Below are 12802 nucleotides of genomic sequence, written 5' to 3'. Positions count from 1 at the left end.
CAGGGATCACTGGTTGGTGTCAGGTAATCAGCCGGCAAGAAGTGCCGTTGCTACTGGCCTGGAGCGTGGACAAATGGGTGCTGCCTCTAAACCTGTTTAGCACACCAAATGTTCAGGGGATCCCGGTGCTAAAATATTCGCAGACGACCTAACTCAGGCTCAGGGTTTCATAAGTAGCACAGCAGCTACCTCGCAACGACCTACTGAAAGTCATCCCTTGAGCCAAACTTTTGTCAGCCGATAGATCCTACCTACCTAAAAGGGAGGCTGGCACGCGTCCTGTTGCATTCCTCGCTTGGTCGGTCGCTCTCTCCGGACTGCGACCACCGCGGCCCCGGTACGGGGACCTCCGGCCCTTACCTTGTCCTCTCACTGGTGTGTTACAATGATTTTATATGTTCATACAAGGAAAATATGCGCTGTATGTTTAATATCCAAACGTTACTTAAAATGTTATGATGCTATCAACTTAATTTAGTTATAATTGACTTATCACTATATTCATGCGAGGAAAATATGCGGTGTGTGTGAGAGAAATGGAATTGAGTGTATTAGCCATTTATAAGTGACTTATAGTTGACTTATCACCGATATTCCAGTTGTGATCAACACCCACACCGCCCCCCTCCCCCGCCCCCATCGGCCGGTCCGCAAGAATATTGTCAATATTAAACCGGTCCGCGGTGCAAAAAAGGTCGGTGACCCCTAAATTAAACCATCCGAAATGAGCTTTGCTGATATTTTGAAAGTCACGCAGGAACATTTAGAACCAACACCATTGTTGACTGCAGAACACTTTAGGTTTTATAAGTGGAATCAAAAAGGAGGGAGTCTATTTCAGTGTGCGTGGCCAAATTTTAGAGATTGTCTGAGCATCATCAGTTCAAGGATGGGCTTACTGAAGCACTGAGAGATCTTTTGGTTCGTGAAATCTTACAAGAAAACTTTCAAAAACTGTTCCTAACTGAAGCTCGAACAAGAATGTGTAATCAAACAATATATACACAGGATTACTCAAATGTTAAGCCTCTCCCTGTGCAATTTTTCTTGCATCAAATAAAATTTCATTAGCTCTTGTTCTGTCACGAAATTACATTTCTCTAACCCTTTGATTAAATCACCCAACAACTCAATTAACTTGTCAATAGTAAATCTTTTAGTTTTATCATCCTCACTGCCATCTTTATCACTTGCAATGTTTTTAATCAGCATTCATAACAGTCTATAATTTCCAGGACCATAAGGTGATGCACAACAGGTGTTTCATCATTGACAATCATTCACTCATGTAGATTTTCTTCATCAAGGTTACTTGCTATATCTTTGAAAGCAGCTCCTGTTACACTTTTTGCATTCACAAGCAAATCATAAACAACTAATTTCTCCTTTGGTACATGATATCCTGCAAAATCATAAAGCTTTTCTTCAGATGCATTATCCAGCATCAAGGCAAGCCACAACTTATGCCAGCTATTCTTTAGTGTTGAAGGTTCTACTTCTCCCACCTTCGAGCAATGAACACCCTTCATGTTAAATTCTTTAATAAATGTCTGTACAGAATTGCCAGTATCTGTATCTAACAGATGTTCCATGAAAAATGAGGGATGTTTGGCCTTTAGAGTGCAGTACTCCTTGGTCTTGGGGTTGGATAAGTGACATACAGTTTGGTGGTAAATACTGTAAAAACTTATTCTTACACAGGAGTTCAGCTTTGGGGTGAGCTGAACAGTTATCCAAAATAAGAATTTTACAATCTTCGGGTAGTCCCACAAATATGCACACGTATTTTGCAAACCACTAACACAATATTGGTGGTAATCCAGCCATGTTAATTTACGCAACACACACAAAATGCTGGAGGAACTCAGCAGGCCAGACAGCATCTATGGAAACCAACAGTCTGTGTGAATTGGTGATAACATATCCTCCTCGCTGACGATCCAAAAGTGGTGCACCTCAGGGGTATGTGCTTAGCTCACTGCTCCACTCTCTGTATACACAACAGTGTGGCTAGGCATAATTCAAATACCATCCACAAATTTGCTGACAATACAACCATTGTTGATATAATCTCAGGTGGTGACGAGAGGGCGTACAGGAGCGAGATATGCCAACTTGTGGAGTGGTGTGGCAGCAACAACCTTGCACTCAACTCAAGACAAAAAGAGCTGATTGTGGACTTCAGGAAGGGTAAGATGAAGGAACACATACCAATACTCATAGAGGGATCAGAAGTGGAGAGAGTGAGCAGTTTCAAGTTCTTGGCTGTCAAGATCTCTGAGGCCCCAATGTATCGATGCAGTTATAAAGAAGGCAAGACAGCAGTTATACTTCATTAGGAGTTTGAAGAGATTTGGTATGTCAACAAATACACTCAAAAACTCCTGCAGACATACAGTGGAGAGCATTTTAACAGGCTGCATCACTGTGTGGCAATTGGGGGGGGGGGGGGGGGGGGGTGGCTACTGCACAGGACCGAAAGAAGCTGCAGAGGGCTGTAAATTTAGTCGGCTCCATCTTGGGTACCAGCCTACAAAGGACCCAGTGCATTTTCAAGGGGTGGTGTCTCTCAGAAAGGTAGCATCCACTATTAAGGACCTCCAGCACCCAGGGCATGCCCTTTTCTCACTGTTACCATCAGGTAGGAGGTACAGAAGCCTGAAGGCACACACTCAACAATTCAGAAACAGCTTCTTCCCCTCTGCCATCCGATTCCTAAATGAACATTGAACCCGTGAACACTACCTCACTTTTTAATATACATTATTTCTGTTTTTTGCACAATTTAAATCTATTCAATATACTTAATACCGTAAATTTATTTTGGCCAATAATAAACCTGATTCTGATTTTGATCCTTCTGATTCTGAGTAATTAATGAAGAAAACCAGGTAATTGCAAAGGGTTCACAAGCCTTTTCTTGCAAATGTCATTTTTACTGTCAAAAATGGATGACTTTGCATTTGACTGTTTTGAAATCCATCCCTAGAGTTCTGCCCACGCACTATTCTACATCTATAACACTCTTCCCCTTTCAGTTTCATGTTTCTTATTCTTACTAATTTAAACCATCTTTAGGATTATTTGACAGTTGAGAAAAGAGATGGAAAAAAAAATCACTCAGTCATTTCATGTTTTCTCTTAAGTCTGCAACATTTCTAAAAATGTTTTTGCATGCATTTGAGAATCTTTCTTCTGTTAAAACGGCACAATACAAAATGGAATAATTTAATTGACAGAAGATGCAAAGTCAAAAAAATGTTCTTATTTCTGCAAAACATTTCAACATATAAACTAGGTTTTAAAGAATTAAAACAGCATACAATCTACTTACCCAGCCATAACTACAGATTCTTTATTATTTTGCGACATTGTAATAGGAGAATCTATGATAATTTAAGAAATTTAAATATTAAAACACCTATACATCATGATTGTATTCATCAGTAATAAAATACAAAATCTAATTAGAAATATATTACAAAAATCCATTTTCACCCTCTTACTGTATATCAAATATTGAAAGGCCTAGATAGAGTGGATGCTTCCAGTATTAGGGGAGTCTGGGACCTGAGGGCACAGCCTCAGAATAGAGGGATATCCATTTAAAACAGAGATGAGAAGTATTTCTTTAGCTAGAGGGTTGTCAATCTGTGGAATTCCTTGCCACAGACACCTGTGGAGGCCAAGTTACCGAGTAATTTTAAAGCAGAGGTTGATAGGTTCTTGATTAGTAAGGGTGCCTAAGGTTACAGGAAGAAGGCAGAAGAATAGGGTTGAGAGTGATAATAACACGGCCATGATGGAATGAAGAAGCAGACCTGATGGGCTAAATGGCCTAATTCTACTACTATGCCTTATGGTCTTTTCAGTTACTAAGGCAAAGCTAGTTATCCATCAGGTATGCTAAGCATTTTTGTCCCAGTTTTATTAATTTGTGACAAGTATAGATTGAGCATACACATGGTAATCAAAAGGACTTGTTACAACAGGCTTCCACAGACACAGACCAGAAGCAAAGAGCAGAACTTACCAGATGTACTCTCTCTTTTACAGGTTAGGCTTCATCTTGTAGGACAGCCTTCCTGCAGACATATGGAGGAGAAATTATTAGAACTGAACACATTGTCTGATTGCTATCTGGAAATATGACCACCCCCACTGCCGCTTGCGCGAGTGGTACTTTTTTTTTGCGCATTGGGAGTCGATATTTTTCTTTGAATGGGTTCCTTGGTGTTTCTTTGTTTTATGGCTGTCTGCGGGAAGATGAATTTCAGGGTTGTATACTGCATACATACTCTGATAATAAATGTACTTTGAAACTTTGAAAGTCCCAAAGGCAGCTCTGCAAAACTTGTGCAGTCAGTTCACTTTACAATATTCAGCTGGTGTGTATATTTGCTTACATTAGCACATACGGAATGAAAATTCATGAAATATCTGTGGAAAAAAGACTTCAGAATCAAAATTAAGTTTAGTATCACTGTCTTTTTGTGATGCACCAGATGTGTTATGGAGAACTGCAACATGGATGGATCCCAGGAACATAATTCCAGACCCTCCCTTGGGTTCTCCGTCGGTATTGTCAATTTTCATTCACAACAAAGAAATCACACTAACATATTTAAGGTTTATTGGCATGGAGAGCATTCTAACTGGTTGCATCACCGTCTGATATGGAGGGGCACTGCACAGGATCAGAAAAAGCTGCAGAAAGCTGTAAACTCAGGTAGCCCCATCATGGGCACCAGCCTCCCCGGATCGAGAATACCTTCAAAAGACAATACATCAAAAAGGCTGCATCCATCATTAAACATCGCCATTACAGTACAGAAATAGGCTCTTCAGCCTATCTAGTCAATGCCGAACATTAATCTGCCTAGTCTCATCGACCTGTATTGGGACCATGGCCCTCCACCCTCTTCTCATTCACGTATCTATCCAAACATCTCTTAAACATTCAAATCGAGCCTGCATCCACCACTTCTGCTGGCAGCTCATTCTACACTCTCACCACCCTCTGAGTGAAGATGTTTCCCTTAAACAATTCACCCTTCACCCAAGACATCTGGTTGCCCCACTCAATCTCAGTGGAAATAGCCTGCTTACATTTACCCTAACTATATCCTTCAATTTTGTATACCTCCATTGAATCTCCCATCATTCTCCTACACTGTAGGGAATAAAGTCCTAACCTATTCAATCTTTCCCTATAACTAAGGTCCTCAAGTCCTGGCAACATTCTTTTCACTTTTTCTGCACTCTTTCAAACTTATTTACATCCTTCCTGTAGGTAGGTGACTAAAATTGTACAGAACACTCCAAATTAGGCCTTACCAACATTTCATATAATTTCAACATAACATCCCAATTCCTGTACTTAATACATTGATTTATGAAAGCCGATGTACCTAAAGCTTTCTTTACCACTCTATCGACCTGTGACACCACTTTCAATGAATTAAGTACCTGTATTCCCAGATCCCTTGGTTCTATCGCACTCCTACTGCTTACCGTGCAAGACCTAACCTTGTTGGTCCCCACAAAATTCAACACCTTACACTTGTCTGTATTAAATTTCATCTGTCATTTTTCCATCTGTAAGCTGATGGTCTTCCTCACTGTCCATTACATCCCAAATCTTGGTGCCATCTGCAAATTTACTGATTCAGTTAACCACATTATTGTCCAGATTGTTGATTTAGATGGCAAACAACAACAGATCCAGCACCAATGCCTGCAGTATACAACCAGTCACAGGCCTCCTGTCAGACAGGCAACCATCTACCACTACTCTCTGGATTCTCCCACAAAGCCAGTCTAATCCAATTTAAATCAAATCTCATCTTGAACGCCAAGCAACTTAGCCTTCTTGACCAACCACCCATGCAGAACCTTGTCAAATACCTTGCTAAAATCCATGCAGACATCTACTGTTATATGTAACAGCATATACGCACACACACACACCTGTTATTGTAATTTATAGTTTCTAATATTATGTATTGCACTACACTGCTAGTGCAAAACAAATCTTGTGACATTTACCATGATATTAAACCTGATTCTGAGATAGTGGTGCAGTAACGCTACCTTATTATGGCTCTTTTGCACTTTTTATGAAATTTATAGTAATTTTAGGTCTTTACAATTCACTGCTGCGCAAAACAATGGATTTTACAACATATCTGCATATTTCTACAGATGTACCGAGGAGAGCATTGTAACTGGATTCATCACTGTCTGGTATGGGGAGGGGGCAACTACACAGGATTGAAATAAGCTGCAGAAAGTTGTAAACTCAGCCAGCTCCATCATGACCACTAACTTCCCCATCATCCAGAACATCTTCAAGGTGCGATGCCTCAAAAATGCAGCATCCATCATTAAGGACCCCCATCACCCAAGACATGCCCTCTTCTCATTGCTACCATCAGGAAGGAGGTACAGAGGCCCAAAGACACACAATCAATGATTCAGGAACAGCTTCTTCCCATCTGCTACTCATTTTCTGAATGGACAATGAAACCACAAACACTACCTCACTAACTTTTTTTTTTGCACAACTTATTTAATTAGTATGTATACTTCACGACATATGCCAGCGATATTAAACCTGCTTCTGAGTTAGTGGTCCTTGCTATGGCTCTTTTACACTATTTACTGCTGTAATTTATAGTAATTTTCTGACTGGACGCTCCTGCTGCCGCAAAACAACAAATTTCACGACAGAAGTCAGTGATAATAAACCTGATTCTGATTTAATTGAACTCTGCTTCCCCCTCCTTGAGCGCATGCGCAGTCTCCCCGGCGCGGACACTCACTTGGCCGTTAACTTCCCTCCTCCTCACCCTTCCTACCGCCGCTCATCTCGCCGGTAACCTCAGATACCATTTTCACGAACAAAGCAAAATTAACCAGCGCCATTCCGAACAACCAGCTCCCTCCTCGGCACCCCAGACCCAATACGGTGGAGTATAATTATCGCACCTCGCCCCTTAAATAACACCTACGTATCTGGCATCGTTCGAATACCTGCGTGAGTAAAAACTGCTCGCCGTTAACAAGAATATTATAACCTGATATTCCCCCCTCCCTTAACAAATCGCAAAAAATACAAATAGCTGCCGGCCGCTCCTGCTCTTGTGTAAGACGCTGACTCCTCCTCAACCAAGCCAACTTCCGGACGCACACGCCCAGCCCCGCGCCGATTGGTCAAAGCGGCATCCAGTATTTGCATATGTAAAGCGTTCTTGTTGGCTCTCAATTGTCAATGGATCTTTGGAGTGTCAATCACTTAAAAAAACTAGCTATGCCTTCCCATCAGGTGAGGTTGGAGGTAGGGCCAATAGGAAGCCGTCATGCAAATGAGGCAGGAGTGGTTTCCCCGTCCACTAGTGGGGCAATTCAAGAGTGGCAAAACACAAAGTTTGTGATCACCCTCCCAGCCATGGTAGGAAGCTCAGACATTGCACAAGTAATCACTGAAGCTGTCTCTGCAAGGCCCTCTAAATCCATTGCGAAAATAAACAAATTGCTGGAGGAACTCTGGGTCAAGCTGCACCTGTGGAAGCAGCGTGGTGGTCAGTGTTTTGGGTTGACAATGGTACACGATAGAACATTCTCCCTTTGGCCCACAAAGGCTGTGCCCTTCCTGATGCCAAATGAAACCTGGTGCCACGGTAGCCTAACGGCGTGACGCTATTGCAGCTCGGGCTGTCGGAGTTCAGTTCTGACATCCTGTGTTTGTATGTCCTCCTTGTGAAGTTGTGGGTTTCCTCCGCGTGCTCCAGTTTCCTCCCACAGCCCAAAGGCCTACGTGTTACTAGGTTAATTGGTCATTGTAAAATGTCCTGTGATTAGGCTGGGTTTGGGGCCGTAGGTTGCTGGGCTGTGTGGCTCGTTTGGCTGGAAGGGCCTGTTCCATGGTGTCAATAAATAAGTACATAATATGTACATAAACAAATAATTCCATTTGCCTGCACATGATCCGTACCCATCCATTCCCTTCATAACACGTAGGAGCAGAATTTGGCCTTTCAGCCAACCTAGTCTGCTCTCTCATTCAAACATAGTTGATTTATTTGCCCTCTCAACCCCATTCTCACACCTTCTCCCTCCACCCTTTGACACTCCTACTAATCACTAAATTCATGCTCATATGTTCATCTAAAGGTCTTTAACCCTGGTATTACATCTCCATCCACACCACCCTGGCTGCAGTTTCAGGCACCTACAGCACTTTACATAAAGGAAACTTACCCCGCACATCTCCCTTATAACTTCTCCCTTCTCAGTTTAAAGCTATTGGCTTTCCTGCCCTCAGAATATCTAACCCCTTCTGTGCTGTTCAACACAATAAATAAAATACATGAAATAGCTTATATCCATAGATTGACTGTATGTCCACAAAGTGATGCTGGGCACACACAGGAGTGTCTGTACATCAGGTTACTCTGACAGGAAATGATAAAGTAAAGGTGATTGGGGGTGTGGAGGGGTGGGTTAGCAGGTGGAAATGTTGATCAGCCTTACTGCTTGGGGAAAGTAACTGTTTTTGAGTCTGGTGGTCCTGGCGTGGATGCTACATAGCCTCCTTCCTAATGGGAGTGGGACAAACAGTCCATCAGCAGGGTGGGTGAGATCCTTCATGATGTTGCTGGCCCCTTTCTGTACATATGTCGTTGATGGCAAATAGGCTGGTGCCAGCTGGTAGCGTAGTGGCATCAGCACCGGACTTCGGAGCAAAAGCACCCGAGTTCAAATCCAGCCAGCTCCAAAAAACCTGGAGGGGGATGTGCTCCGCCAGGTCTCAGATTTCAGTACGATGAGCAATCACCAAAAAGATTGGTGCAAAAAGCTTGTCATGATGGCGCCCCGACAACTCCACCAGGAGTTAAGGGCGCGCGCGCGCGCACACACACACACACACACACGATTGTGGAGCAGACTCGATGGGCCAAATGGCCTAATTCTGCTGCTATAGCTTATGGCCTTACATACAAAGTAATGAGGGGTATAGGTATAGTGAATGCATACAGTTTTTCCCCTTAGATTGGGTGAGACGCGAACTAGTGGTCATAGATTTAACATGAAATAAGAAATATTTAAGGAGAATCTGAGAGGGAACTTCTTCTTTCAGAGGGTAGTGCAAGTGTGGTCAAGCTGTCACTTTAATTGTAACGCTTCAGAGAAGTTTGAATAGGTACATGGATGGGAAAGGTGTGGATAGCTTTGGTCCACGTGCAGGTCATCGGGACTAGGTGGAAAATGAGGTCAGCACGGACTAGATGGGCTTGTTTCTGTCCTGCAATGCTTTATGACCTTTTAACAAACTGCGTAATTTATAATTTTGTTCCAAAAACTTGAATCTATAGTTTCTTAGAGCATAAGAGATAGGAGCAGAATTGGGCCATTCGACTGCTGAGTCCGCTCTGCCGTTCCATCATGGTTGATTTATTATCCCTCTCAGCTTTCGCTCTGTAATCTTTGACACCCTGTCTAAGCCATTATAGCGTAGCCGTTAGCATGACACTCGGGGTATCCAAGTTTGGTGTTCAATTCTGACGTCATCTGTATCTCCTCTTCGTGGAACATGTGGGATTTCTCCAGGTGCTCTGGTTTCCTCCCACAGTCCAGAGATGTACAGGTTGATAGGCTAATTGGCCATTGTAATCAGACTAGGGTTGAATTGGGGATTGCTGGGGTGCCATAGTTTGAAGGGCCGGAGGGCCTAGTCTATGCTGAATCTCCAAATGAATGAATGAATAAATAAATAGAGCTTATCTCCTTTTCAAGTTATCTCACTAATTTTCTACCTTCCATTTCCACTTCTGTTTATCACTCTTTGGATTCTTTGCTCAGTTTTCCATTCCACAACCAGTCTGGTCCAACCCTCCAAAAAGCACCACTAAACCTACCTGCATAGAGATAGGTATCAGTCCCAGTGAGGTTTAGCCTCCACGTGTTCTGCCTTCTCAGAATTGGTCCCAATGTCGCAGGAATGTCATACACTCTCTCTCCAACCACACATGTGCCATCCTCCGATTGAATCCTTGCTGGTACAGGGAGAAATCTGGAGGCTGCTGCCTTTGGGGTTGTGCTTTTCAAGTCTGCTTACTTTCCCCTGGATCTGGTGCTACTTTAATTTAGTTTTTTAAATTTAATCTTAAATTAAAATTTAATTTCAAAGGCACAATTAAGGTTTAGGGCAATGGATAACAGAGCGACTATCTACCATCACCGGATACTGCTACCATACAGAGATCGCCCAAAAACAAACCTTCATGAAAATCTGCTGGTTAGATTGCGCAATCTCGGCTTGTTGAGGGAATCCGCCCTGCAGTCCTCGGAGTCGCCTGATGCCGGTGGCCGGAGTTGGGGATGTTGTAAGCGATGTGCGAGGAAGCGGAAGTGAGGCGAGCGGGCATGAGTCCGTGCCAGGAAAAAAGCAAACCCTAGCCGGCCGGCCCTCCCATCCATTCTGCTCTCCAATGGACATTAAATTGGACTACACCTGTGGCAACGAAATACTCGGCAGGAGTACAGAAACGGACTGAATCCCGGACGCCACCATTCAGCTGTTTACTTATATAAAAGATTTTCACCCAAGCCATCGGACTACCAACCTACTGCCCTCTGCTGTGCCTATTGTCTTGTTTATTATTTATTGTAATACCTGCACTGTTCTGTGTACTTTATGCAGTCCTGGGTAGGTCTGTAGTCTAGTGTAGTTTTTGTGTTGGTTTACGTAGTTCAGTGTAGTTTTTGTATTGTTCATGTAGCACCATGGTCCTGGAAAACATCGTCTCGTTTTTACTGTGTACTGTACCAGCAGTTATGGTCAAAATGGCAATAAAAGGCAACTTGACTTGACTTGACTTGAACACAGAACATCAAAATCGACAGCACATTACAGGCCCTTTGGCCCACAATGTTGTGCCAACCATGTAACCTACTCTAGAAACTGCCTAGAGTTTTCCTCGCGCATAGCCCTCTATTTTTCTAAGTTCCTTGTTCCTATCTAAGAGTTTCTTAAAAGACCCTATTGTATCTGCCTCTACCACTGTTGCTGGCAGTGCATTCCATGTACCCACCCCCACTCTCTGTGTGAAAAACTTACCTCTGACATTCCCCTTGTACCTACTTCCAAGCACCTTAAAACTATGCCCCTAAAGTTAGCCATTTTGGCTCTGGGAAAAAGCCTCTGACTATCCACACGATCAACGCCTCTCATCATCTTATACACCTCTATCAGGTCACCTCTCATCCTCCATCACTACAAGGAGAAAAGGCCAAGTTCACTCAACCTATTCTCATAAGGCATGCTCTCCAATCCAGACAACATCCTTATAAATCTGTTCTGTACTCTCTCTATAGTATCCACATTCTTTCTTTAGTGAGGTGACCAGAAATGAACACTGTCCTCCAATTGGGGTCTATATGATGTCTTATATTGCTTTAACATTACCTCATGGCTCTTGAACTCAATCCCACGGTTGAAGAAGGCCATCACACCATACACCTTCTTAACAACACTAATATGTTCCAGAATGTTCTGCTGCTGCTCAATGGTGTCCTGGCATCAGGAAAAAGGAAATACAAGAAAGTACAAGAGCCTCAGGACTCGCACCACCAGCTTCAGGAACAGTTACTACCCTCAACCATCAGGCTCTTGAACAAAGGGATAAGTTCACTCAACTTCACTGAAATGCTCCCACAACCAATGGATTCTCTTTCAAGGACTCTTCATCTCAAGTTCTCACTATTCCTTGCTTATTTTTTTCTATTTTGCAGTTTGTTGTCTTCTGCACTCTGATTGAAAGCCCTAGTTTGGTAGCAATTCATTGATTCTGTTATAGTTACTATAGATTCTGTAGATTTGTTGAGTATGCCCACAAGAAAATGAATCTAAGTTTGTCTGTGGTGATATATATGATGTTTAATAACAAAATTTACTTTGAATTTTGTAACTTTGGTAGAATATCATGAAAAACAACTATTCTTGAATCAATTCTATAATTGCAAAAATATCTGACCAGAGTTTCATGAAATAAATGTTATTTATTTTTAGAAATACAGCATGGAACAGGTCCTTCTGACCCAATGAGCTGCAATGTCCAGCAATCCCCCAGTCTGACCCTAGTCTAATCACAGGACAATTTACAATGACCGCTCCATCCACCAAAAGTGGAACTTCTTAGTGGCCAAACACTTTAAATCCAAATCCAAGTCTCTGGAGAAAGTGGAGTTGTGGATATGAAAGTCTTTATTCATCACAACAAACAGACATTCTTATGGATACTCTCTCGGTAGAGTCCCACAAACTCAAAAGTACATCACATTTTTATACCTTTAAGTCAAAGGTAACAGCAGGTGATTCAATACAATTTCACTAATTACAATGACATTGCTTACTTCAATACTTTGGGTTGACAAATGGTTCCTTTGAGGTGCCACTTTACAGTGGATACACATTGTAATTCACAAGACCCCTCTGAGAGTTCAAACGCAATTGCTGGGAGAAACTCATTAACACAGATATTCTAAAGCTACAGACGACAGACAGCCAGATGTCCAACTATTGACAGAGCCTTGTGGTAATATCAGTCAGCTTCCTTCAACTTGTTTACAATGATGAAAGTTACTAAAACCCATAATTGCTGTCTGCATTGATGCAAGCCAATTAACACAACCCCATTGTCTTAACATGTGAATGGTTGCATACGCAAAAGTCTCATGGCCACCATTTTGCAAACCATATCTCTTAGTCCAGGAGTTCCCTACCTGGGGTTCACAAACC

At 42.4% G+C, this 12802-nt stretch overlaps 1 protein-coding gene across 5 annotated transcripts in view; it reads right to left on the bottom strand.

Moving 5' to 3' along the window:
• hmg20b (high mobility group 20B) overlaps nt 1-7187 on the bottom strand; it is a 39575-nt gene extending 32388 nt beyond the window's left edge. For 2 of the 5 annotated variants that reach the window (XM_073068152.1, XM_073068157.1), the window contains exons 1-3: nt 7036-7187; nt 4034-4085; nt 3335-3386 (exon numbers count right to left, since the gene is read on the bottom strand). In XM_073068152.1, coding sequence (XP_072924253.1) covers nt 3335-3372 — 38 coding nt within the window. In that variant the 5' untranslated portion in view covers nt 3373-3386; nt 4034-4085; nt 7036-7187. Of the gene's footprint in view, nt 1-3334; nt 3387-4033; nt 4086-6990 lie in introns of all 5 variants that reach the window. The other 3 variants (XM_073068155.1, XM_073068153.1, XM_073068156.1) reach the window with 3 other exon arrangements.
• Nucleotides 7188-12802: the final 5615 nt, after the last annotated feature.

Source organism: Hemitrygon akajei, chromosome 16 (assembly GCF_048418815.1).
Source record: "Hemitrygon akajei chromosome 16, sHemAka1.3, whole genome shotgun sequence".
Taxonomy (NCBI): Eukaryota; Metazoa; Chordata; class Chondrichthyes; order Myliobatiformes; family Dasyatidae; genus Hemitrygon; species Hemitrygon akajei.
Note: the sequence above shows the minus strand (reverse complement) of the source record. Positions and strands in the feature narration are given on the sequence as shown.